At 47.1% G+C, this 27,775-nt stretch overlaps 1 protein-coding gene across 1 annotated transcript in view; it reads right to left on the minus strand.

Annotated features, from left to right (window-relative positions):
• The window catches only part of IL12RB1 (interleukin 12 receptor subunit beta 1), a 448,922-nt gene that overhangs the window by 84,844 nt on the left and 336,303 nt on the right, over nt 1–27,775 (minus strand). The window contains exons 13-15 of the mRNA XM_069649246.1: nt 23,557–23,715; nt 9,271–9,414; nt 1,954–2,050 (exon numbers count right to left, since the gene is read on the minus strand). Coding sequence (XP_069505347.1) covers nt 1,954–2,050; nt 9,271–9,414; nt 23,557–23,715 — 400 coding nt within the window. The remainder of the gene's footprint in view (nt 1–1,953; nt 2,051–9,270; nt 9,415–23,556; nt 23,716–27,775) is intronic.

The raw sequence follows: 27,775 nt of genomic DNA on the forward strand, positions 1-27,775 counted from the left end.
TCTGCTGTTATTGTTTTTTCATACTCAGTATTATATATATTTGGAGGTAGTTTAAGGTGTGCCTACCAGATAAGAGGAAGCCAATGATGTTATTAACAATTATACACATATAGGTATATATGTTCCCCTAACCAATTCCTCCCCTCAATAGGGTTTGTTGTTTACCATGTAGGATGACATCATAGCTGACATACATCAAAATATAAAGCCTTTGTGTAATCAAAACTTAGATGAAAGTGTGTGAGCTGCACTTCGTATGGTCAACTGATTTCTCTACTTTATTTGAGTTGACGATAAAATAGTACTTTGCCATATTCTTTCAGTGTGTCCAATTATTTCGGTCTCGGGTCATTTATTATCGTAATTCCATTCTGCGCATTAGATACACTCCAAGGTGCTACTGCACAACGTCGCAAACATTTACCAAGTTTCATCCAGAGAGCATCATCTGACATTAGCACATGCCAGTGATTTTTTAAATAATAGAGCTTCTTGGTTCAATTTCTCGTTTTATGTGCTTATCATTATAATCTTTTCATGTTTTTAGAATCTCTCTTCAGCTGTTTTGCCTCTCTCTTGCTAATTGATTAATAGATCACTTCTATCCCTCTGACTAGTTTTGAGAAATGGCGTTTCTATCACTTCCTTTGAATAACTTCTGTCTTTTACCAATGAATGCGAGCTGGTTGGTTTTCTAAACAGATCAAATTGACTCTCACAATCCTGTAATAGAACCTAATCTGATCTTGGTTATGTTGACCTGTAAATCCTATCCTTGGATCACTGGCATTCCGAATTTCAATACATTATTTCCATTCTGTAACCTCACTACTCCAAATGATAAAGAGGTCATCAATATACCTCAGCCAAAGTTCTATTTTGTCTATATATTTCTTATTTTTGTTGGACCACACCACATTCTCTTCTCACCAGCCCTTCATTAGATTTGCACACTGTGGAGTGAAAGTGGTGCACATTGCAGTCCCTCTGAGCTGGTGGTAGCAATCAAGTGTGGTTTGGCCCCTTGGCCTTTCGGCCCGTGGCTGGGCCGACATCGTCCCTGGAGAGTGGGGGCCGGTTTCTGGCCATGCCTGGGCCGGTTTGGAAGAAAAACAATCAATTGGCCTTGCACGTCTGCTTGGATTCACAGTAATTTAGTGTACTTAGGGACAATGCTATTTGATAGCACTTCCTGTTTTGTCAAGGGTGAAAGGTCGTGTTTCATCGCTTCCTGGGATGTCACTTTGGGGTGGGGTCAAATGACATCACTTCTGGTGATGTCATAAGAGGTCAAGGGTCGTGAGGCGAGGGGTGGGCCACTTTTTTTTGGGTGACCGGGCCTATTTCTTGTCCCAGTCCGACCCTGGTAGCAATGCCCATCGAAACAAAAAAAGCTATTATTTATACAAAAAATCAACATTTGGTTTGCTGAAAAGAGAGAGAGAGAGATAGAGAGAGAGAGAGAGAGAGAGAGAGAGAGAGAGAAAGAGAGAGAGAGAGAGAGAGGGGGGAGAAAGAAAGAGAGAGAGAAAGAGAGAGGGGGAGAGAGAGAGAAAGAGAGAGAGAGAGAGAGAGAGAGAGAGAGAGAGAGAGAGAGAGAGGGAGGAGATAGGCAAGAATATAAACAGTTGGTGTATATTTCTATCCTGGTAAGAATTCCAGACCCCGCACCACCCACCTTTATGATCACACTCCTCAGGCCTCCTCAAGAGACAAAGAGCACCTTTAAGAACGAAATATTCTTAGAAACATGCTCAACCAGAAAGAGAATTCTATGAGATGTGCACTGATCGGAGAAAATCACTGTGCAACCCCTAGGTCACAGGTTGAAACAGTTGAAGGGTTAACTCAGCCTTTAATCCTTCTAATGTCAATAAAACGATTATCATTGTGCTGGGAAATGAACTATTCGGTTTGTGGCATGGCCTTGACCAATGTTAAATTATATCATACCTTTTCACTGCAAAGAAACAAAGTCCTCCAGTGGAGAACACGGCAAGCAGGATCCCGATACATATCACTGAGAGCTTCCAAGGAGCCATGGATTTATCTGTTGGGGGAAAGGTGTAGAATGTTAGGCACTGGAATTCTTTAACAACTAGCACACCTAGCCGTCAGAAGAAATGCTTGATTCCACTGTTACTTCTTTAACGCACTGCGTTGAATACCTTGTACTGTAACCTGTATTTTACCCTGCTTCTATGTATGCATGTATGTATTCTAAATTGTCTTAAAAGCGCCCAGATACCTCAGGGTGTGGCGCGCTGTACAAAGAAATAAACAAACAAACAAACAAACAAACAAACTGTACCTCTGGTAATGGCCTGTAAGCACAGATTCATAACATCTGATAAAACAGATATTTTAAAGCTAGCAGAATCTTTCAAACGAGATGAATGCTGGGTAAAATTCCCCGACAGTCAGCAAATAATTACACATTCTTGGGCACCTTTGTGTTCAGTTAAAATGGGCAGCATTCTGTCGCTTTAACCATGCAGAAGAGAGTGAAAGAACCCCCCTGTTTGGCTGGTTTATGCATGTACGTTTCAGAATTCTGTGAAATATTCTAAAGAATGGCCAGGTGTCACTTTTCCGATTCAGGAGTAGATTCAGGAGTAGATTTTCTGGTGGATTCTTTGTTTTTGTGTTTCTTGAGCAGTGAGGCCTACGTGGCACAAGTGGTGCTGCCGTCTTGCGTCACCTCTTGCGTCACCTGATTGGTTCCAATGTGGATCTGAGCCACATAAGTGCACTCATTAATTTACCCATCACATATTGACTTCCTCTCTAGATACCCATCCCACTACATGGATCCCTCTGTAAGCCTCAAATTGAATAATTCTGCCTTTACAAACAATCTTTGGAAGATTGGGTAGTAGGAGGCATCAGGTGTACCCTTTATGTAGAATCGTTACTTAGCCCTGATTTAAACATTTCAGCCAATTCACAAGGCGTGTTATTGTGATTAGTGGCAGGTTTTGAGTGCCAGTTCATTGGATGCACCAAAGGTGAGCTAACACCTTGGACGGAGATCCGTTTGGCTCCCAAGTGCTGTTTGAAGCATTCCCATGTGGGTTGGATATTTTGCCCAGTGGAATCTGCTCGTAACTCCATAGCTCTGTCTGGTGGATCTTGGCGGGAGCAGGATAAGCTTATGGCTGGCGACATGGAGGCAGACTTCCATCCCTGAGGGTAAGGGGCGGGTGGCACTTGCATTCTGGCTTGGTCGACTCCAAATGCTAGTTTGCATCGAGCTGTTTTCAGTTTTCACCTAGATGTTTGGTAGGGCAGAGTGCACCACTGTGTGTTGGGTTCCTCAAATGAAAGGGTTCTATGACCTCAGGGTCTTCAGCCTATGTGCATCTGCCTCCATTTTGTAATGCAGATCAGACTTTAATGTCTTCTGCACAACTTCAAGTTATACTAATGTGTTGGGGCCAGTTTCTGCAAGTAGCTGGGAGTATCGTCCCAGAAAGCCCTGCCATGGTACATAGAACCCTGAATTCTAATCCTGGAACTCGTCTCAGAACCCAGTCACTCATGTCCCGATATACTGGCATTCTCCATATATTTGTGAAAAGAAATCTGTTAGCTTTAAACACATAACTGCAAAGGTATGGTATGCCCATCGAGAATTCCATAAGGAATCAGTGTATTTGAGGCCCACTCTCAGGCTAAAGAATGTCTATTACCTTTAATGACGTTTTAAGCCGCTAAAAAGAGGTTGGGAATGTGTTTCTGTTTTCAGAGAGTGGATTATTAAATGTACAGCCCTCCCCAGAAGCTGGACAGTGTGCTTTCAGACATGCTGGGAGCTGGTGTGGGCAGCAGTAAGACACATCTCCGTCAAAGTTTGCCCTGATGACGTTTCTGTCCAGTAAACTCCCACAACTAATCTCAAACCCAGCTCTCTGCTTCAAAAGAATCAGCAAGCGAAACTGGATGCAGAAACAGACAAAGCCGTACATCTGTTTCAAACGCTGTCCAAATTGGTATATGTCTTGCAATTTACAATCGTTTTTTTTTTCTTGCAATTTACAATCGTTTTTTTTTTGTTAGGGTGAGTATTGTGACCAATGAAAAGTGCAGAGCCCGACTTCCATTACTCCTAAAGGGTTTTTTGCTGAATCCCAATCACAGACATGTTTCAAATTTAAAATTCGGGGAATTCTGATATTCCCAAATGGCTCTTTATATTCATGTAAATCGTCAGGCTTGTGTTCCATGAACTTAAGAGATACTCTATTGTGTGACCTGGCCTGGGGCAATGCCACTGGCCATACCTCTTCCTGCCTGCGGCCTGCCCCCCCCCCGCCCCTAATTAGGAGAGGGTTCTCAGAGTAATGTTTACACAAGACCACTTCTGCACTACAGATGTATATCACCTTACATTGCGGGCAAACATTCAGAAGAGCCCCTTCTCTCAATGCATATGAGTGAACCCTAATAGTCCATACTTTGCATTGCCATCGCACGCGCACCAACAATTGCATGTGACGGGCAAATGAGGGAGCAAGAGGAGTGCTATCACTACTAGCAAAGGTGCACGCTGTAGCAAGTTTCATAGAGTGGTAGATGCGGCATTGCTGTCAAATGTGCTCTGTTGTTCCCAAGAGCTACAGTTGTGCTGAGAACTGGTTTGGCTGTCAGGGAGCACTTGAGAACTATCTCTAGGTGAAAACTATTACATTGGTGTACAGATCAGAGGGAGATGGCTGTGAGGAGAGACACATCTTGAGTGTGTTATTCGGTTATTTAAACACCCACTGACTGGCCATGCTAATCCCTCTGGCAGTTCCCACCCACTACCTCACCCACCGGGTCCAAAATACATCCTCCTGGGATGGCTTTGAGCTGGCTCTCTCAAGCAGCTGATAAATGTGCTACAGGTGTCATAAAAATGTTTTAACCAAGTATGCCTTCTCCCACTTGATTTACAAGCAGTATGTTTGTCCTTACAAACAAGCATTGCAAAGCTAAACCTTTTGGCTTGTGTATAGACATAATGCATTTGCTGACACTGATATCATATTCCCAGGTACTCACATCATATTACATCTCTCGCTATTTTATGGCAAGGTAGCTGTACCATTATGGCAGTGGCTGGGAATTGCCTATCACATACTTACACAAAAGCCAAAATGGTTGATTGTGTCAATGTATTTGTTTTTAAAGGGGCAGCAAGGTGGTATGGCCCTGGGCTGGGCCTTGAGCATCTTGTGGGATCGGTGCCAGTGTCAGGAAAGAAAATATCCCCAAAAGTATACAAACCACTGTTTTGCTTCGTCAGCAACTTGTGTTGTGTGCTACATTACCATGGTAATGGGCAGAGTGGGAAATCATGCATGGAGGACCTTGACGCCTGTCTGTGTCGCAGTGGGCAGGTGAGCGGAGTACAGTGAGGAAAGAACTTGTGAGCCATCCCCTTCCTAGGGGAGAAAACACAGGCTGGAGAGTGGGAGAGTTCATAGGATGCGGTCTGGAGCGGGCTTGAAAAGGAGAGTGGCTGTGCAAAGGGACGCGAAGGAAGGTTTGCTGCACCCAGGGGTGGACTGGCCTATAGGGAACTCTTGAAATTTCCCGGTGGGCCTCTGCACCCTGGGCCTCTTTTGTGTGGTAGTTCCAAATGTTCTCATAGGAAAAGCATTGGGCCTGCTGAAAAGGTGTCATGTGGGGCCACTTTGAACATTATTTCCAGGGCCTCTTTTGGTCCCCAGTAATTATTTCCAGGGCCTCTTTTGGTCCCCACTAATTATTTCCAGGGCCTCTTTTGGTCCCCAGTAATTATTTCCAGGGCCTCTTTTGGTCCCCACTAATTATTTCCAGGGCCTCTTTTAGTTCCCAGTCCTCCCCTGGCTGCACCCAACCCTAAGTAAGAGGAACTTGCAGTTAAATAACAGTGCCTAGAATGGAATCCCTGTACATTCCAAAATGGTGCTAATTTCTGTTAGGCCAATACAGGGCATGAATGCTTACATTTTGGACAAAACAAGATCAAATGTGTGTTGCCCATGTTTCTGGCTGTCAGAACAGGGAAAGCAGTAAAAAAGGTGTAATCATATTTCATGCAGTTTTGCGTCAGGCAAAATTAAAGTAAAACAATGTTGCCAGAATCTAGTAAATGGAGCAAACTGAGTTTTCTGAAACTTAGCCAGATATTTCACTTTTGAAAATTGGTGCAAATTGACTTCCTTTTATTCTTTATAATGTAGGCAGAAGGGAATGGTGCAAAATTAATTTGCAACATTTATTTCAAATGCAAATCTTTCAAACAGACTGAGTTTCAAATAAGACCAGGTGGCTACATTCCTTAGTATCAAACAATGGTCCGTTCTGTTCCACGGTGTAATGTTTGTATTTGCATTTGAATCCTGAATGGAATACGGTCGTGAGCCAAACAAGGATATCAAGAGTATAAGAAACTAAAGGCAGTAAAATGTAAATTGGAGAATACATGATAGAAAAACAAGTGCCAGGTTTGGCGATAGTGGGGCACAGTCATAGGCATGTTGGAGGGCCTGTGGTGCTTAGATGCAGATAACTGTCTCGGGAGGAAAGCTCAGGGGCAACGTGCTCGCCTTGGAAGCAAGACAACACGGAGTACCACAGATTCGATCCCTGGCTACGCTCTTAGAAACCTCTGCGTGTTATAAATAACATATACTATAACAGTTTAGTAAATAAAAGCTTACAAAAACTGCTTGATAATAACATAGCATTCCGAGAAATAGCATAGTGAGAAAATGTGCATGGGGGAATTCGACCATGTCAGAAATATTCTAAGGCTGAAGTCGAAATATTATGCAAAATGTCCCCTGATCATTCAATGAGTGGAGGGACAAATAGGTCCTATAATCCTGTTTTTGGAGGAGTGTCTGTGTCACTGGTAAAACGACTAAGGATGCTTTTTCTTTCTGTTCTGTTTCTCCATAAGCTGTGTTGATGTCAAGCTATTTAGTGCAAACTAATCCTTTTATGTTTGCACCCTATTATCAGTGTAAAAAGTACAACAGATTGGTAAATAAGGCAAGGGGCCTCATTACGACTTTGGAGGCAGCCATGCCCTTAATAATGGCTGCCTCCAAAATCGTGTCCGGGTCCGGGGTCCCTGAATGGGGAAATACCGGGCCATTCCGAGTATGGAGGGCCTGGTATTTCCTCCTTCAGGAAACCCGGGCCCGGTCCTTCCCCATTCCCATTCGAGCCCTAATAGGGCTCAATGGGAATGGGGAGGGAGCTAACAACGGGCCCATTACGAACGGGCCCGTTGTTAGCTCCCTGGTCCCCTCGCGGGACCCGCTCTGGACGTCTGGAAAAACCAGACGTCCAGAGCGGTCCCGCGAGGGGACCTTGTAATAGTGCGGAGTGGGGTTCACGGCGCCGGCACCATTACCTGCGCCGTTAAACCCATTCCGCACAAGTTATAATGAGTCCCAATGACTTTTTTTTACTAAGGAATGCCAAACGGATTGTATAACAGATCATCTCTTTTTTTATTAACAGAATTACGCTGTGGCAATCCAAGAAAAGCAACAGGGTAAACATTGATATGTCGGCCATCTTAGTTTAATATGTTGGACATTTTTGTTTACACCTGAACCTGAAGTATCTTTTTTATGTGATTTCAATTATTATTAACCATTTCATTCAATATTTACAAATGTGTCGTATGTCTATTGTATTGTAGATAACCTGCCTATCAATTAGATTTTCATAATTTGGCCATAAAACCTAAACTATGCACTTCAATGAAATTGCTTAAAAGGGTTAGATAACTACCAAAGGCAAGTTAATGTGTGAAATCATTGTGTGAAATCATTGATGAGCAGCGAGTTGGCACAATTGCTTCTGACATTTTCAGTACGACGCCATGAGTGACATTCACCCGACAATGAAAAATTAACATAACGTTTCGAAACTTTCAGGTTTATTTGTGCTTAGAATTCAGTTGTACCAATAACCAAACAAAAATGTTACATGAAAGGAAGGGGGAAACAGCTGCTATTATAAGGAGGGGCACGTGAGTCTCGAGTCATCATTCAAGTCACTGAAATGAGGCTTTCATTCAGGGTGAATCAGTCATCTCTCTTTAGCCCTGACCCATGAAGAGATTTTAACCAAGTCTTAACATCCTTAAATGGACACGTTTGTGGTTAAAAACCAGTTTGAACCACAGCCACGTACTGGTTGAAATCAAATTCAAAGAAATTCACCCTGAAAAATCGTTCTAGTAGCAGAATAATGTCTACCGCAATCAAATGAAATGTAAACACTATCAAAATGACATCAATAGAATGTAAATTAAAACAGAACCTTGTGGCGAAAGTTCAAGACAGGTTGAGCCAATAATTAATCTGATCTAAACAGGTTTCATGAATCAGGGCTTACATCTTTTGAATATGTTCACGTTTCTGACTCAAAAGGATTTCATAATTCGAGTTTATATAAACCATCAATGCCAGTTGTCTTTCGTAAGTAGCCAGTTTGCACATCATCTATGAAGGCAGTTGATGGCCCATGTATTGCAAAATGGAAAACTCATTGCCTTGCAAAGAAGCGGAAATATGATCCTCCCCTCGTATACTCAGTTGAATCAACCACCTTAGATTTGGGAGATATAGCGAAATCGCAGAACTGCCCTGCTTCCTAATTTGCTGTTAGCTCATTCCAAAGCACTCTCTACTTGCAGTCACATTATTATCCAATAGCAACCGGAAGGGGCAAACCATGTACCCAATCGCTATCAGCCACAACTGGAGGGCGGGGTTCAGTGGGAGGTGCAAGATCCAGCAGACTTGGATCAGGCAAATGCGGGACTGTTGGCTGATACCATGCTGCCACGACGAACTCATGGGTGAATGCTGCTCCTAAAATACATGAGCTGCCCCATGTTTCCTAAAAGGATTGGGTGATCTGGTGCAGCTCCCTAGACCATGCCCTCGGACTGGAATGCCACCAAAGTATTTACAAGTACTGGTAATGACTTAGGTAGGATTTGGTAAGAATGGCATATCCCAAATCTGGTTGACCTTCGTGCACTCACTAGACGAAGGGAAACATTGGCTATCCCACCCACGCTCCTTCATGCGTGCAGGAAGGGTAGAGCAGTCACTCACTCCTCAACCCTCTGAATTAATGGTTAGACAGAAACCTTGTTATAGTCCAAACCACTGTGCCAGTTTTCACAGAAAAATAAAGAAATACTGTGATGTGTTTGCTCAAATTCCCCTTCTGTTACATCACCCACCATGTACAACTCCCCCATCTTACCTAGTTTCAGGGTTCTAAAAACTATTTGTCTGCTCCCTGTTTCTTCTCCCAGCTGCGTCTTCCCCTTGATCCCAACGGTATATCCTGCACCAGCGGAGAGGTTGGTGAGCTTGTAGACGCTGCCGGAGATCGTTGCCTCTTGAGCTGCAAAGATAAAAGGTATGACATCAATCCAAATCCATGGACCACGAAAGAAGGGAAATGGGGAAGTGAAGGGGGATAGGTCCCGGCAAGGGCCATGGATGAAGTGTAGTGATGTCAAGGCTTCAGATACAGAGATGTATCCATCCGCTTTTTGCCCTAGAATACTGCCAATACCAAACCTACTGCCCTCCCCAGAGAGCGAGAGTTAAATACAGAAGAGAGAGCATCGTTCTACATGCTCTCATTATCAGGATTGAGAGGGAAATTGTGCATTTTTGTCATATACTTTGCCCCAACCCTATTTTGTGTGCCTAGGCCTCTGCCCTGGAAGCAACAGATTACCAAAGCTGCCAGAATGACTCTTGTTTTAATGGCCCCATTCGGCCATCGCGCTTTCTTGCAAACAGCCCTTTGGATTTTGGCACTTGTATTATTCATGCCCTCATTGTCAGTATGGGACCTCAAGCCCCATCATGTAAAGGCCTGTTTTCTGAAAATTGATGAGTGGATGAAGGCATCACACATGACAATGTGTAACCTGATGTCTATGTTCTCGCCTTCCCTTAGTTATGTCATTTGTTACCTCAACTGCATCCCTTCATTGTTTCTAATCCCACAATGACACCCCCCTGAACCACACTCTCTCATTCTATTTCAGTCCTGATCAATACACCAACATCCCAAAAGAAAGCTATTGCTGCCAGGGCCGGTGATGTAATAAGGCAATTAGAGGGATCAGCTTGCATGAACTAAGGGGCTTACTGAGGGGCTTCAAATCTGGCCCTATCGTGGGGTATGGGTGTGTGCCATATGATGGTTGTTTCTTTGCTTGGAGCAACATACATCCTGACACTGGACCTGGTGACTCACTGGTGATTGGTGACTGATATTCAAGGAGCTGCTGCCACTCAAGTTACTTTGTGCATAGTTTCACATCTGGTGTTTGCAGTAGCCCAAGTTAAGTTTTAGGTAGGCAGGTTGGAATTCCACAGTATCAAGTCGCTCAGCAGCCACAATCAGATCAGCTATCCAGCATGCATCCGGCACCCTAACTGGGATGCCCGCAGAAGTTCTAAACGTCACCAGAGACACGACCAATTGTCTGCCTTGATAAAGTCTACTGTCGAAACGCGTGTCGGCTTTTGTTTCACCTCACATGGCTCATGTTGCCAGACATTGACACATGTTCATAAATACATTAAAATATGTATGAAAAACAAATCAGGAGTGGTGTGTCTATAATTCCAACAAGCTGTCAAAACTCAGTACAATGGTTATCTCCCAGGAGTTGTACAACAACCAACTGCTAGCACCCACACCAAACAAGGTTTGTCACCTAACAAGTAACCACTTGGGAACTTTGAAGTTCTGGTTCCCCGACAAACCATGTGCCAGGCTGTAGGCCATACTACGACCAACCACTAACAAACCTCAACTGCGCAGGGAACCGGCTATCCCTCCAAGCTCCAAACCTTTGGAACCTAGGTTTTAGGTAGCTTCCAAGTGTGACCCCTGTAAGGGGCACCCTATCAGCACTAAAACATCAAATATATTCCCATTGCAGTAAACAGGTGCCAAAATGGCACCTTGCCTGAGACGCCATATATCCCTGCACTGACCTGCACCTCGTTCGTTTAGGGGAGTTCTGCTGTGGCGATCACCTGCCATTAAAATAATGGAAAATCTAACTTCTATTAAAAAAACATAGACTCTCTTAATAAAGGCATTGTATCTAAATTTGAATACCTGTTCTTTTTCCCGGGTTTTGCTCTGAAATAGATCATTGTATTCCTCATTCTAAGCCCACAGTTGCACCTTCCGACCCATGCCATGCTCGCTAAGGAATTTCACTCATCTTCTGCTGTCCTTCCTTGTCCATCTACTATGCTCTGTATGTCTCAATCGTCTTAGGTATTTGACTATACTGCACCCGTTCTTCTGCCTTAAAATAGGCATGCCCTGTCTGTGCTTCTATAAATAATTGGTCATGCTCAAGTATCAAGCATCAAACCTTTGGCCCACACATTATCTTTCATTTCCTGTACAATCTGGATATTGCCCGGGCCATTCTGCAGAACGTAATATTCTCTCATTATCGGATTGTTTACTGCTACACAACCATACATCATGCGTGCCTGCCTTGTTGTTATTATTTGTTATCCTTAACTGTATTTGTAGCTGTATCTGCATATGTACTATACCTGAATTGGCATTTGAATTCGAAGTGGAAGTGGAATTATTTCATGAACTTGAGCTTGTATAGGAATTCGGTACCTATACTCGTATAGAGTTGGCCAGCCCCATTTTACTCTTAGGACTGCGATCAGCCTAGTGGCAGTGACCAGTGGAGCTCAACCTGCAAGACAGTTTATGGGCCTCATTACACGGATGGCGGCAAGGGTTTAACGGTACCGGTATTTTACCGGTACCGGTAAATCCTTACCGTCTTACTACGAGGTCCCTTTGCGGGTTGGGGAATTTAACACCTGCTTTTTGCAGGCGTTAAAAACCAACCCGCAAAGGGACCAGGGAGCTAATTACGGTACCGTAATTAGCGCCTTCCCCATTCCCATAGAGCCCTATGGGGCAAAAATGGGAATGGGGAAGGGCAATGGTGGAAGGGGGAATTACCACCCCGCAAACCTTGGAATAGGGCGGTAATTCCCCTTTCCACCAAGGCGGTGCCGGTATTTTACCGGCATGAACCATGGTGCTAATAGCGCCATGGTTCACCGCCATCCGTTTAGTGAGGCCCTATGAGTCCAGGGTAAAAAACGAATTTTAGCATTGGGGGCTCCATAATCCTTGGGCTTTCTAACTTCCACACATTGCTTTAGTTTTTCTCCCCTCTCTCCCACCACCCAGGTTGATTTATGAGAAGTGTAATTTTGGGGTGGGGAGGGGCAAGTGCAGCATAGTGATAAGTAATGCAATGTAATGTAGCAGGGCTCAAGTCGAGGGTACACGCGGAGGAACGGAGTCCACCCACTTTATTCAGTGGGTGGACGCAGTCCCCCCCTTCAACTAAAATGAGAATCATTGAATGCCCTCTTTAGATTGATGAAGGAAAGCCAACCTCTGGGATCAAACCGCAGTCGGCAGGTTTGTAGGCCGGACACTTCACCACTACACAACATAACCTGATGAAAGATAGCAAACAACTAAAGGTGAAGGAACAAGTTACTTACCTGTAACTGTTGTTCTCCAGCATGGGTCTGGCATGGATTCACATGCTCATGAATATTCCCCGTCGTCAGGCTGGGAATCCTCGGTAAAGAAAAAACCAGTATCAGTTTCGTTTCTGATCTGTCTTTCGTAGTAATAACCAATCACTGGTCTCTGCGTCATACTGACCACAGCCAATGACTGCCCTCTACCTAAGCACCGCCTCTGGCAGCCATCTTCAGATTTGGAAGCACGTGAAGTGGCAGTATGACCAAGTGAAGAGCCGCAGAGGGGTAGGCGGGAGGGTTCGCATGTGAATCCATGCCAGACCCATGCTGGAGAACAACAGTTACAGGTAAGTAACTTGTTCCTTCTCCAGCATGGGGTCTGGCATGGATTCACATGCTCATGAATAAAGAATACATAGCAGTACACACATGCACAACCACGGGAGGTGGCAAAGGCTCAACATTAAGCATCACATAAACTCAACATTAAGCATCTTACCTCCTCACCAGGCTCACCTCAGGCGAACAGGTTGCGCAGCACTGCTTGGCCGACCCTGGACTCCTCCCTGGAATCCCGGTCGACGCAGTAGAATTTCGTGAAGGTGTGCGTCGACTTCCACGTAGCAGCCCTGCATATGTCCAGCAGGGGCACACCAGATAGGAACGCCGTGGTAGCTGCGATCGCTCTGGTGGAATGGGCTCTCGGACGGCCAGGCAGCGGTCGGTTTGCCAACCGGTGACAGCACATGATACAGCCGGAGAGCCATCTGGAGATGGAAGCCTTCGAGAGAGCCTTCCCCTGATTGACAGGTCCAAAGTTCACAAAGAGTTGTGACGTCTTCCGAAAACCCTTCGTGCGGTCCACGTAGAACTTCAGCGCTCTAGCTACATCCAGTGAGTGCAAAGTCCTCTCAGCCGGCGACGAAGGCGACGGGAAAAACACAGGTAACACCAAGGGTTCGTTGAGATGGAAGTCCGACGGTACCTTGGGCATGAAGGAGGGGTGCGTCCTGAGCACTACCCTCGTGTCGTGGAAAGTCAAGTACGGGGCCTTGCAGGAAAGGGCCTGGATCTCTCCCACTCGTCGTGCGGAGGTGATGGCCACAAGAAAAGCTGTTTTCCACGATAGAAACTTCAACGGGGCCGAGTGCAGAGGCTCGAACGGAGGTCCCATGAGCTTGGTCAGCACCACGTTGAGCTCCCACGCCGGGGCCGGAGCCTTCACCGGCGGGAACGATCTGAACAGTCCCTTCATGAACTCTTTCACCAGACGATGAGACCACAAGGACGTCCGGCCCGTGGTTCTGGTGTATCGGGAGATCGCAGCAAGATGAATCTTGATGGACGCGTGTGCCAGACCAGCTTTGGCCAGCGTCAGCAGGTACGGCAGTACTTGGGGAGCCGTAATCCGTAGAGGGTTAATCTTCTGTGCGTGGCACCAGACAGAGAACCTCTTCCATTTGTGTCCGTAGCATTTAAGAGTCGAGGACGCCCTGGCCTTTGCAAGAACCTCTCTGCAATCGGCCGGTATGTCGTATCCTCCAAACTCTAGCGCTGCAGGAGCCAGGCCTGCAAGTTCAGCGACTTCGGGTCGTGGTGGAGGATGGCGCCTCCTTCCCTGGAGAGTAGATCCGCGTCCGCCGGCAGCTTGATCGGCGGGGACGCTGACAAGTCCAGAAGGTCCGGGAACCATATCTGCCTCGGCCACGCAGGTGCGATGAGGATCATCCTGCACCGTGACCTCTTGAGCTGGTTGATGAGCCGGATTAGCAGAGGCAAGGGAGGGAACGCGTAGAGGAACAGGCCCTCCCAGGGGAACGAGAAAGCATCGCCCATGCTCCTCGTCTGGGGAAACCTGCTGGCGAACCTCCGGCACTTGGTGTTCGTCGCCGTCGCGAACAGGTCGATCTGGGGTGTGCCCCACTGCCGGAAGAGGCGATCCACCAGATCCTGCCGTAGCTCCCACTCGTGGCACGAGCGCAGCTCCCTGCTGAGTGAGTCGGCGATGGTGTTTTTTATCCCTGCCAGATGAAACGGCACCAGAAAAATCCCTTGGGCGACGGCCCAATGCCACAGGTCCTGCGCCTCCTTGGACAGCGCTGGGGACCTGGTTCCGCCCTGTTTCCTGATGTAAAACATGGTGGTGGTGTTGTCGGTGAAGATCCTCACCACCTTGCCCTTGAGGGACGGAAGGAAGGACCTTAGGGCCCAAAGCACTGCACGGAGCTCCAGGACGTTGATATGTAGGGACTTCTCCGTCGGGAGCCAGAGTCCCCTTGCGTGCAGATTTTCGGTGTGCGCTCCCCACCCTTCCAGGGAGGCATCCGTGGTCACAGTCTCCTGGTGGGCTGGGGTCTGGAAGTCCATGCCCGCCGTCAGATGCGCGCGGGTGCCCCACCACCGTATCGCTCGTCGGAAACTCTCGTCGAGCTTGATCCTTTCCTCGAAGCTGCCCGTCGTCTGGATCCAGCGCGCATCCAGGAATTCTTGCAACGGGCGTATCCGGAGCCTGCACATGGGAATGAGGTAGATGCAGGAAGACATCATCCCGAGGAGGGACTTGATGGACCTCACTTTGGCCGCGTCGGCCACCAACATCCGTTGCACCTTGCCCCAGATGGTCCTGGTCCTCTCCTCCGACGGGGAGGCCAGAAGGGACACTGTGTCGAGCCTCGCTCCCAGAAACAGTGCGACTTGCGCGGGCACCAGGTGGGATTTGGCGTAGTTCACGGAGAATCCCAGGTCCGTGAGGAGTTGGACGGTCCTTGCCGTGTGGACCACGGCGAGCTCCCTCGTCTTGGCGCGGATGAGCCAGTCGTCCAGGTAGGGGTAGACGTGAATCCCCTCGCGGCGCAGCTGCGCCGCCACCGGTGCAAGGCACTTGGTGAATACCCTGGGTGCCGACCGTAGTCCGAAGGGAAGGGCTTTGAACTGGTAATGACGCCCTTGGACCACGAATCTGAGGAATTTGCGGTGCCCCTTTAGGATGGGAATGTGGAAGTAGGCATCCTCCAAATCCAATGACGATAGGAAGTCTCCTTCCTCCAGCTGACCCAGGACGTGCTGGAGGGTGACCATCCGGAACTTCTGCGCCTTGATGAACTTGTTCAGACGTCGCAGGTCTAGGATGGGGCGCCATCCTCCCGTCTTCTTCTTCACGAGGAAGTATCTTGAGTAGACTCCGGAGCCCCGAAGCCTCTTTGGGACGAGTTCGATGGCGCCCTTTCTGAGCATCGCCTTTACCTCCAGGAGAAGTTGAGGGACGTGAAGTTCTTTCCTGGCCACGGGGGGGACGCGCGGGCACCTTCTTTGAAACTCGAGCGCGTGGCCCCGGGCCAGGGCGTCCAGCACCCAACGGTCGGTGGAGATGGACTCCCACACGCTGACGAAGCCCGCCAGCCGGCCTCCCACCGGGGTGCTTCGGTGGGGGCCCAACCCCACGGCCGGTTCAATCCTGCTTGGACGCGGCCTTGCCGCCTTGACCTCCTTGGCGACGACGGCGGGGTCCGCTAGACTTGCCTCGTCCTCTGTAGGCCTCTTGCGACGACGAGCGGGCCGCTTGACGGTAGGAAGCGAAACCGCCGCCGGAACCTTTGGAGGCGCCCTTGCCTCCGCCGCTCCGAAAGGGCGTCCGTCGTTGCAGGACTCCAAGGGCCCGGGCCGTCTCCGTATCCGCCTTGATGGCCTGAAGGGAATCGTCCACTGTCTTCCCAAACAGGTTGTTCCCGTCAAAGGGCATGTCCAGGACTCTGGTCTGGACGTCCTGCCGGAAGTCCGTAGCTTTGAGCCATCCACGACGTCGAAGGCAAACGCCGTTGCCCAGCTGGCGGAACCCAGTGTCGGCGATGTCCGTCGCCACGGTGATGGCGTGGTCCGAGGCCACCTCACCTTCCTGCAGGATCTCAAGGGCCTCCGCCCTCTTGTCGTCCGGCAGAAAATCCAGCAGGGGAGCCATCTTGTACCAGAGCTCCCTGTCGTAGCGGGCCACGATAGCCAAGGCGTTGGCCGCTTTAATCGTCGTCGCTGCCGACGAGATGACTCTACGCCCCATAGTATCCAATTTCTTTCCCTCGCCGTCCGGCGGGGAAGTCGATGTGGAGGCCGCACCCCCCCCCCGCTTTCTTCCTGGCTGGCGCGGAGACGACGGAGTCCGGGGTAGGCTGCGCCCGGAGGCATAGGGGGGCCGTGTCCGGGACCCGCTACTTTTTCTCGTACCGGTCTCTTCTAGCTGGCGTCGTGGAAGGGTTCTTGAGGAGGGAAAGGCCCTCATCCCAAATGTCGTCCAACAGAGGCACTGCGAGGACCGTCTTCCTCTTGGCCTCGCGCCGCTGATAAAGGAAGCCTTCCTTTTTCTTCTCCTCAGGGCAGAGTTGGAAAAGCTCGGAAGCCCTGGAGATCATGGAGTGGAAAGATCCGATCTCGTCGGGCGGAGAGGCCCTGGTGGGAGGCGACGACGGAAAATCCTCGTCGTATGCCTCGTCGTCCGTACCCGTCGCTGCCGTGTCAGTCCCCGTATCATCCCCTCGGGTGGACGGGGAGGAGGGCAGGAAGGGGCGCGACGGTTGAAAAGGAGGTGGTGGATGGATCCTTCTTTTCTTGGTAGGGGGAACACCAGAAGGTCCCGGTTCTGGATCCCCCGACGGGAGAGGTTCCTCCGTCGGTAACGGTAGCCTCGTCCTTATCTCGGAGCATAAGGACTGTATGGCCAACAAAATGGCCGCCGAGTTGTCTTGCGGCGCTGGCAGAGGGGAATCCGACGGGCGAGCAGGGGCCCCGTCGGTATCCTCGACGATGTCGTCGTCGTCACCTGCGTCGGGGTCCATTCCGACGGGCTGGCCTTCTTCCACGCCTAGGCCGTGGCTTAAGACCTCGATCAGCTCCTCTTCTGAGGTTGAGGCCGACTCTACGACGACGCCCTGCCCCCCCTTCTTCTTCCCCACGGGGGGTTTCACGGGGGTCCTATCGATGGGCACAAAGGAAGACTCCCTCCGAGGAGGCAGGGAGATTCTGGGCCCTGAGGTCGCCACCACTGGTGCAGCCACCACAGGCTGAGCCAGGGCCGCCGCGACCGTTTCGATAGAGGGCTTGGTCGGATGGATCAAGGCCTTCACCACCTTAGGTGCGCTCACCGCCTTATCCTTGAGGGAGGGGGCACTGCCACGCTCCTCCTCTGCCTTAGAGCTCGACCGGGGCCTCTCCAGGAGCTTCGCCGGGTGCTCGGCCTTCCTCTTACCCGACCCAGAGCGTTGGCTCGTGGTTGATGGTGCCGGGGAGGGTGCGCCCTGCCTGGCGCCCGTAGAGCCCGACCGTTCGGCGCTCCCGGTGCCAGCGGACTCGCGGTGCTTGGCCTTATGTTGGGCCCCCGTCGCCGGGGCGCCCTCAAAGGTCTTAGAAGACCGCTCGGATTTCTTCTTCTTCTCGCCAGACGGGCTCTTACCCTCCAGCCAGTTGGCGAGACATTGATGGCGGTCCTTCATGGTCCGTTCCGACATGTTGCCGCAAAACGCACAGTCCTTCTCCACGTGCGTCTTGTCCTCATGAAGGCAGTAAAGGCAGAAAGAGTGTTCGTCCTCCTTGAAGACGTTCTGCAGCTGGCATCCAGGGCAGACCCTGAACAGCTTTCCGGGCGTCGAGCTTCCCTTCTCCTGGGCCATCTCCGAGACCGGGCCTGAGAAGCTTTTGGAGTCCTCCGAAGTGTAGCTCGACGAAATCTTCACCCTTGAGGGGCACAGATGAATCCGACACGGGTCCCCGTTGATCGGATGTAGAATCGGTGGAGCTTGAGGCTCTTTTGACCGAAAGAATCGAAGTTTTTTGTAAAAAGCGCGAAAAAATAGCACTAACGCTCGAGAGCAATAGCACGAGGATCCCAACACATGAACGTGCGGTAAAAATCTGAAGATGGCTGCCAGAGGCGGTGCTTAGGTAGAGGGCAGTCATTGGCTGTGGTCAGTATGACGCAGAGACCAGTGATTGGTTATTACTACGAAAGACAGATCAGAAACGAAACTGATACTGGTTTTTTCTTTACCGAGGATTCCCAGCCTGACGACGGGGAATATTCATGAGCATGTGAATCCATGCCAGACCCCATGCTGGAGAAATGTCCCATTTCGGTACTGCAATTTCCAGGGAAAACATTTGTATCGGTTCTTGGAAACATGCACACCTTTTAAAGTTTTGAAAAACACTATTTGAAGAGAATATCCTCTCTTGGTTTTGTGTGTGTGTGTGTCAATTTTATGAAAGGCAAATGCCATTTGTCCTGTTCATTATGGGTGGTTATGCAAAACCAATTTAATGAAATGTGCATATTTCACCTTGATATGCTAATATCTGCCGACGTCACACCCCACTGCATTTGTTGAGGCGTCCCCCCACTTTAATGTTTAGGACTTGACACCTGAATCTAATGTCATTGTTTTTGTATGGCGTGACTCCATTTGGCCGGCCTCTTTGCACCACGAAAGTGATGGTTGCAAGGCAATTAATTAACCAGCCAATTGCAAAGCGGTATTTTCATGCCGACAGTGCATGATATGTAACGTTGCCCAGAGCAATGCAAGGGCTTACAGTTAATTCCAAACCTTCTGTCCATCACAATTCAGTTTTAGTGGAAAGCAGACTGTCATTACAAAAGCGAGGCCTAGCCAGTGCATTGCTTATGGGCACATTTCGTCATGCCCTGTGATGTCACTTCCCATGACATCACCTGGGTCAACGGTTCCGCCATATGGTTCACCTCTCAGCCCATGCACCTTTAAATGGTGGCATGCTTAGTGGTGTTACTGGGTGTAAACTAACAGAGAAACCTTGGTGCACCTGCATTTTCATTATAGATTTACACCAATTAGCAGCATTAATGAATTAATGACATGACACTCTGCCCTTTGCAGACTCAGAAGATGCAGAATAGAGATTCCTCAGTAAGTTGAAGACAAAACCCTATTCCAGCCCCCAGACTCGCTCTCCTGTTTTGATTTCCTGTTTTAAGATAGCATTCATCTAATATTTGGACTCTGGCCCATTGGCACCCTAGGGCAATGCCCTGGCATGGTTCCGAAGGGCGAGCCAGATAGACAAGCCAGAAGGTGGAGCAGTGTCAATCCTCTAATGATAGGTCCTTGGGCCTCTCCTTGTTGCTGTTAGCTGCTAGACTCTGAGATGTGCTGCCACCGGAAGTGAGGCAAGACGACTAACGCACAACATTTGTTGGAATCCTCAATACTGGATGGGTCTGATGTTCATTTGTGTATTGTAATGCCTGGATCTAAAATTGGTAACACCTGTCCCATATCTCCTTAAGGGTATCTGATAACCTAACTGAGTGTCCTCATCTGCTCACATGCTCTGAAGGATTGATTGTAATCCTGACAAACACATTTACTACACCAGGGACCTCCAAGCCCTGTCCTCGCGAGCTCCAACCACAGCAGGTTTGCTGGATAGCCACTCACTACTTAAATAACTCAAATGCTTGTTTAGTGCAACCCCGGATGTATTTTGTGGGGATATCCCGAAAGCAAACAGTGGATTTCACTTGGGGACCTTACTTGAAGACCCACGGATTTGCTGGATAGTGGATGAAATAAATAGTTTCCCCATTGTGTTGTTTTTCACTGCTGATGTATTGACGATATAACTGTACTCACATACTTCATTGGTGGAGTAATTACACTGCACACTGGAATCCAGAGATACAGAAAGAAAGAGATCACAGGTACCATTGATTCAACTTTTGTTATCCGCCACTGTCTTTTTCTTCTTGTTGCCACTTCAGGAAAGAGAAGTTCCTGTGTGGAGAAAATGAAGGTAGTCCACCTCTCCCTGATCCTGTTGGAATCTTCCTAGATGATGAACAAACTCCCTGATTGAGAGTGGATGTGAATATAATTACATGAAATGTGCATACATTAATGTACAAATTACCAACAATGACAAAACCTTGCAGCAAAATCTAGTGAAGAATAACATCTCGTACTTTGGGATGTTAAGGATCCCTTTACCTTTGATCCAGATAAGGAAAACGGTGCACTTTACACCATTGTTGTCTCTAGATCCAGTCTGCTACGCTCCCAGACATAAAATGCAATATTCTATGAATGGAAAGGAGCTCCGAGAACCTGTCACCCAATAAAGACTACATTCTAGATACTAAAACACCCACATGCATTCATCTAAGAAACCAAAAACCCATGATACGATCATGGATCTCAGCCAGTCCAATGTGGTGTGTCCAAGTTTGGTCACCGACACCACATGTGCAATTGAAGTCAATTACAGCTAGTGTCACTTTACAGGTCTATCCCACCAACAATTCACTATCAAACCTGTTTCACAGTTTTTGATTCAGCTTCAATGCATTTTGGATTCTCACAACTGAGGCATGGGTGTGTCTGGAAATGCTCAATTGTTTGCCAAAATAAAGATGACTGTACCACAAAAAAAAAAATTGGACAAAAACAAAGAACACTGGACAATATTAAGTAAAATTCATTAGAACACCCTAATTGGGTTTCCAGTAACCTGATTGATCAATCTGCGGGCTATACAAACAGACATAGAAGGCAGAATGAATAAAGCCTGGTCAATGCGGGCTATACGAACTAGTAAAGCCTGCAGATTGAATAAAGCTTGCAAAAATGTAAGTGGAGCTTACCTCCAACCAGCGCCATCATTATAGCGCGGTATTTAATTGATTCTAGTTACCTTCGCTGCCGCCCATAGAAATACACTCCCTGCATTCAGTTCCATTGAACACGACACACAGAACTGAAAGAGTTAAAGTTCCATGTGTTGTGTTGCCGTCGAAGCGTGCCTGGCATGGGCCTGCCCCCTCAAGGAAGTAAACTTTCTTTTGTTTTCACTGCAATTTAACGTGTGCGCACTGGCACAACTCATCCCCCCATTTATGCCGCTTCAATAGTTCGGCATGTTAAACAGCAAGTAGCCACTTACAACACTTCCTTTGATCACTCGCCAACATCCATAATATGCACGCTGTGCAACCCTTACGTTAGGAGTGTAAATACGATGAGCTTCAATACAACACTAGAAAGACACGGCACAAATATAAGTACCAAACATTTTCAAATGAAAACATGAGCTATATACTAAATATGGTTTAAATGCAATATTGGGCTTTATTTATTTATAAATCTCTTGTCACTAATAAGCGTTACATTTCAATGTTAACCATCTAACTTTGCCCATGCATACCGCTGCCTAATAAAAATAGAAAATAACTTCCGACACCCAAGGTCGGACTGGGGCATAAACTTGTCGGAGGCACCAATGGAAAAGTGACCCACATTTGTAAATGGCAATTCATGCCTTTTGTGGAAGACTGTTTGAGTAGTACCCAATGGGGGTAGGTATTTGATTTATTCAGTAACACTTGTCAAAACTACTAGCTGCATGGTTAAGTAACTTATCAAACTGGCCCATTTATTAGTCATGTATCTCTCTTTCTGATTTAATGAAATACTAATTTAATAAAATACTGAGGGTGTTCTAATAGCTTTATAAACCTGAAGCTCGAGCCGTACCGGGTGTTATGGTCCCTCATACTTCGTTAAAGGCCCTCGCTGCACTCGGGTCTTTAATTCATTCTTCAGGGCCCATAATGCCTGGTACGGCCCTCGCTGCAGGTCTATAAAGCTATAGTATGAAAGGATGAACAAAAAGATCTTCAAACATTGTAAATTTACAAGATATATGAATGAGTGAAATGCATACCGAAAATCTGAATTTCATTTTCATGGAGTGTGCCAGTCTAGGCATTACATTTTCTTCTATTCTGACTTCAGGAATATGCGGAAAGGGATAGCATCAGGAGCGAAGTGGAAATAGAAAGACACGTCTGGCTTCAAAAGTAAATAAGTGGGTCTTTCTACAGCCCCACAACTGAAATGATTGCCAGTGTTGACAAATGGACTCAGTGTTAAGTGGGTGAGAGGCTTGATGGGATTGTATGTATCTTGGCAGGAGCATATGGTTGGCACTTGAGGACTGTAATGTGATTGGTCAATGACATCCCTGTGGCAGCCATTAATTGACATTGGGCCGTTGGCCGTTATCAATACTACGCAAGGGCTTGTTTCTGAAGAGGGTCCTCAGACCCTGGGCCAATGAAGCAGTGTCCTTGTTAAACGTGGGCCAGGATGCTCTGTGTTCTTCTAAGTAACACCTACATAGATCCAGTCCATTCTCCTGCACTGTACCACAGTAAATTCGCCTGCAGTTGGCAGATTGGTGTAGCATTTCAGGCAAAATATGCAAAGCAATATAGAGCAATGTTTAAAAAGTGGGTTGGTAATTGGAGAAACAACCTTGCCTTTTTAACCCATTATGTCTTTTTTAAGCATTACGCACAATAGGTAATTATTTATGTAATGCCTGCTCTCTTTCCTCCCTGAGGATTTATTAAATTGTATTGTAGCCATCTCAAATCATTTGAAAATCATGGTGCCTGCAATAAAGGACATAATATTCCTTTGCTATGTCTCTCAGTTGCACCATGCTCCCTCAGCCCGCAGCCATGCCCTGTGTGCTTCTTTGTGATATTGTGTTTAAAGATCTTCCTGTATCGCTTTGATCTTCCTGCATCTTCTTCTCCTTCATTCTCTCTTTTCAGTGCCTCTGTCCATACCAAATCTCTTCAACTAGCCACTCCTGATAAATTCCCTTCTCTCTAGTACCACTACCGACTTTATCGTGCTGTTTCCGTTTACCCTTTGTCCTTTAGCGAAAGATCTTGCTCCAGCGAAAAGGAAAAAAAAGGAAATACACTGGGGATGGATGGTGAGAGATTTGCCAATCTTCACGGCCATACTGTGTGTCCCGCCATATTTAGCATGTATGCACATTTTGCCGGAGGAAGCATTGGCGGGTGTGGTCAAGCCTGTGTTAGAATTTATTGAGGAATGGGTGTACACACTTCTAACGAAGGACTTAAAATTGACATTACCCTTTGATGTATCATTCCACTGAGTAAGGTAGATGGTTACGATGTATTCATGCAAAACACCCCGGCATTCGTTGAAGAGGAATTCCCCCCATCTTATGGTGGCTGAATGTACGTCGATGTCTGTCACAGCGACGTCCTGTGGTATGTCTTCGTTGGAAGCTGGTGGAAAGCGTGATATAAGATCTTTATTTGTAGCACAGACCAATTCTAACAAAAAGTATGTCTTGTTTTCACCAGAGCCGATAGTGAACAAAAGAGAAGCACTTGTAATACTTTCTCTACTGGACTGAATGCATTGTACACAGTTATTTTTCTAGATACAATGGGCGGTCATGTAAATGTTACCGACCAGTTATTTATACCATGATTAGTGACTGGTCCACAACCGGATAGAGAGGGTGCAATCCATTCGCATTTATTAAATCATAAGGCGCTTTCTCCAAAGTGCGATCAAAGGAAAACCGTACAAAATGTATGCAATATTAATGCATTGCTGACATAGAAAAAGCAAGAAAAGTTAGGGTCTATTAGAAAGCAAGTGATTTTTGAGATGTGAGCGAAACAGAGAATACGTAAGTATCGACCGAATATGGAGTGGTAAAGAGTTGCAAAGTTTCAGGGCTAAGAGAGAGAAAGAGCGAAGATTGGGCACAGGGTGGCCTAGGGAGTGCAACTGAAGAGAAAGGGAGGGGCATGTAAAGAAATGAGAGAGCAAAGAAAGGATGGATCGAGCCCATGAAGGCATTTGAAAGTACTGCAAAGAAAGCCAACAGTAGACGAGATTCAAAGGATAGCCAGCGAGGGAGACGAGGGAAGGAGTAATCGAAGCACGAATACAAATTCCACAGAAAACATCAATGGCAAAATTAAAGACAGAAGGAAGGGGGGCAAGATGAGGTGCACGAAGACCAGCAAGGAGAAACGAAAAATAGCAAAGGCATGAAAAAAAAGAACTTAGTAATGAGACATTTAGTAGCATGAAAAGTGAGAAAACTGCTGGATTTACAGATGTTGTAGAGTTGGAAACGGCAGGAACGGGCAATGTTAGGGATGTGCAAAGAGAAACAAAGAGAAGAATCAAAGTGTACATCTACATTTCGAGCAGGTGTTGAGAAAGGGAGAGAAGCAGGTGTGAAAAGAATGGAAGGAAGAGGGACAGTAGTCGGTATAGTAGAAGAAGAAAAGAACAGGATTTCAGTTTTCAAGGCCTTAAGATGTAAAAAGTGTATGTTTGTCCAGGATTGGATGGCAAGAAGACAGTCAGAGATAGTATGAAGGGTATCAGAAAAGGACAAGAAAGGACAAAGAACAGAGAATCAACCGTGAAGAAATGGGAAGAAATTCTGAAGGAAGAGATGATAGAAGAAAGAAGTGTAATGAGAGAACGAGGAGAGGGCCAAAGTCTGAGCCTTGGGAAACACTGTGTCGGAAGGAAGAAGTTGACTTTATACCACCACACCATGAGTACAGAAAAGGAATGAGCCAGATGGGACTTAAACAATTGAAGAACACTACCTGAAAAGCAGGGTTCAGGTCGACAGACTACGCGTGTCTATTGCGCCCACTTTTTGAGAGGGCGGATACCATCACCCCTGTATGTTTAAGAAATGTGAAAAATAAATATCAACAGACTGCATTGCTGTGGCCCGGTTTCGAACCCTGCCTGGGAATTGAACCCTTACCTCGTACCTCTGAAACGAAAAATTTAACTGGGAGACCATGGCAATCACTGGTTGTAGATCTGCTATAGGTCTCATATTGACATGTTCTTAGATTGCTTGAGTTGTTGGATATTTAGAAATAATGGAGAAGGGACTCCTGACTCATTTTCATCAATAAGGGTACCTTCAACTAGCACACTCTGCTAGACCTGTGATCTATGTGTCTTACCACGTTAAACCCTTATTGATGAAAATGAGGCAGGAGTCCCTTCTCCATTATTTCTAAATATCCAGCAACTCAAGAAATCTAAGGCTATAACTTTGGTTAACAAACTACCGCCCACGCCTTTACAAAGCACTGTTTGTCATATCAGCCAGCAATTAACCCACTGGGAACATTGGAGTTTTGGTTCCCCGACAAACCATGGGCCAGGACGCAGGTACTATTACACCCACCCACTAACTCTTGCCGGTTGCGCAGGGGACCGCCATTCTTTCAACTCTAACCTATTGAACCATGTTTGGGTACTGGTTCTCAGATTTTAAAGGTGCGTGCATTTTATAGTTAAGCAGCAAAGTAATATGAAAATCTGTTCCCTTGGCAAATGCGTTTTTGTTGTGTGTGTTCTTTTTCAATCGTGAAAGACAAGCCTGAATGAAATGTGCTTATTTCAGGTTGAGGTCTCATGACGTCACTTCCCAATGTACGCAAGACTCCCCCCACTTTTATTATTAGAACTTGAGCTCTGCGAAAAGTGCACTGAGTGTAAAGTAGACAGGAGAGTAGAGTGATCAACCGTATCGATAGCAGCTGAAAGGTCCAGTGGGATAAGAATAGAAGAATGCTGAGAGTGGCGAGCGGACAGAATGGAGTTGGAAACAGAGAACAGGGCGGTTTCCGTGGAATGGATTGTATCTTTCTGCAGCCCGGTTTCTACATAAGAACTAACAAAAGTTAAACTCATAAATGCTTTCCATATTCAGAACCACAACTCTTCTATTTCATATTGTTATGATGAAGATAACGAACATTTCAACTGATGGGCCCCATGGCTTTGTTTTGTTGGAATCCCGTTGACATTTGTGTGACGTAAACTTTTGTTAAGGTAAGACGGAATTATTGTTGCTTTCTAGATGGGCTTATGACTTTGGAAAGTAAATACAGCTGGTATGAACACTCTCCTAAACTAGTCAGTACTGAATGTGTGCATCCTCACGATGTGCGAGTTGAGAAGGATTCATTGAGTTGTGTGCATTCCATTTGCCCCGATGGTGGCCTCTTCGAGATGAAGTTAGTGACATAACAAGCAGCATCTTTGTCTTGTCTAAACTCACTCTCCAAGACAGTCCTATGTCTTAGGCGGTGTCGGAAGAGCAGTTGATGTGTGCTTTCTACCAACACATGTGGCTGAGAAATCACCAGGAAGGCTCTTCTCCACGCATGCTGTCCTTCTTAAAATGAATGAAAGTCATGAGCTCTGTGCAGGAACCATGCAAGTTGTGTCTGGAGAAAATAGCCCTTAATAAAGAAAAGCCCCATGGGGACATATGCTTTCATTTGCCGATTTGAATGCAGAGGGTGTAGCCACATTCTTAATATGCAGTAGTCTCTTTCACAGCTAGACAGGAAGGACTAGATAGAAGCTACTTTCATAGTGAAGCTGAGACCAACATTTCATTTCTTCGCCCAGGCGGTCACAGGTGAGTTGTTGTGGCTTGTAGACCCTTCTGGCCCTTGATTTTTGGTGCCTAATTTGTATTTGAGCCCCCCCAGGCCCAGTGTGCTCTGGTGCTTTTCCCCTGACCCCTTCCGTTCTTCTCCTTCCATGTCCCCTCCCTCCTCCCGCCTCACAGCCTGCCCTCCACCCGAGATTGGCTGATGCTGTTCCTATTGCCTGATGTAGTCATCGGCATTGTGGTACGTGCCTCCTTTCACCCAGGCGGTCCCAGGTGAGTTTTGGGGGCTTGTAGACCCTCCTGGGCCTTGTATTTCGGTGCTTAACTTGTATTTGAGCTCCCCAGGCCCCGCGTGCTGCGTTGCTTTTCCATCTACCCCTTCGGTTCTTCTCCTTCCACCTCCCTTCCCTCCTCCAGCCTCCCAACCCTCCCACCTCCCCTGATAGGCTACATAGGTACTTTAACCTACCCATCGCAGCCAGCTGCCCGTGAAGCCCCTGCGGCTAAGGGTCCCTAGGCAAAGGGCGGCTCCTACAGAGGCGGCTCCTGATAGTGTGTGCTGGTGTCAGCAGGGAAATCAAGTGGCCAGCCATTAACCAGCAGTAACTAGTAAGATAGGAGTGGCCCGGGTGAGGAATTGAGCCATTTCTCTACCCTGACGACCCTGACACATAGCAACCTTACCTACACTAGAATAATAGTGTAATTTTAGCCTGTGCCACTCTGAGATAACACTACGGTTGCTGGCCATATTTAAATTGCATTGTGAAACCTAGGCCTTTCTCCAACTATACAGGACTCTCAGACCTAGGTGTGTTTTTCTCCGGTATTTAAATTGCATTGTGAAAGTATTTAAATTTCATTGTGAAACCTAGGCCTTT

The sequence above is a fragment of the Ambystoma mexicanum genome, chromosome 1p (genome assembly GCF_040938575.1).
Source record: "Ambystoma mexicanum isolate Mex_15411 chromosome 1p, UKY_AmexF1_1, whole genome shotgun sequence".
Taxonomy (NCBI): domain Eukaryota; kingdom Metazoa; phylum Chordata; class Amphibia; order Caudata; family Ambystomatidae; genus Ambystoma; species Ambystoma mexicanum.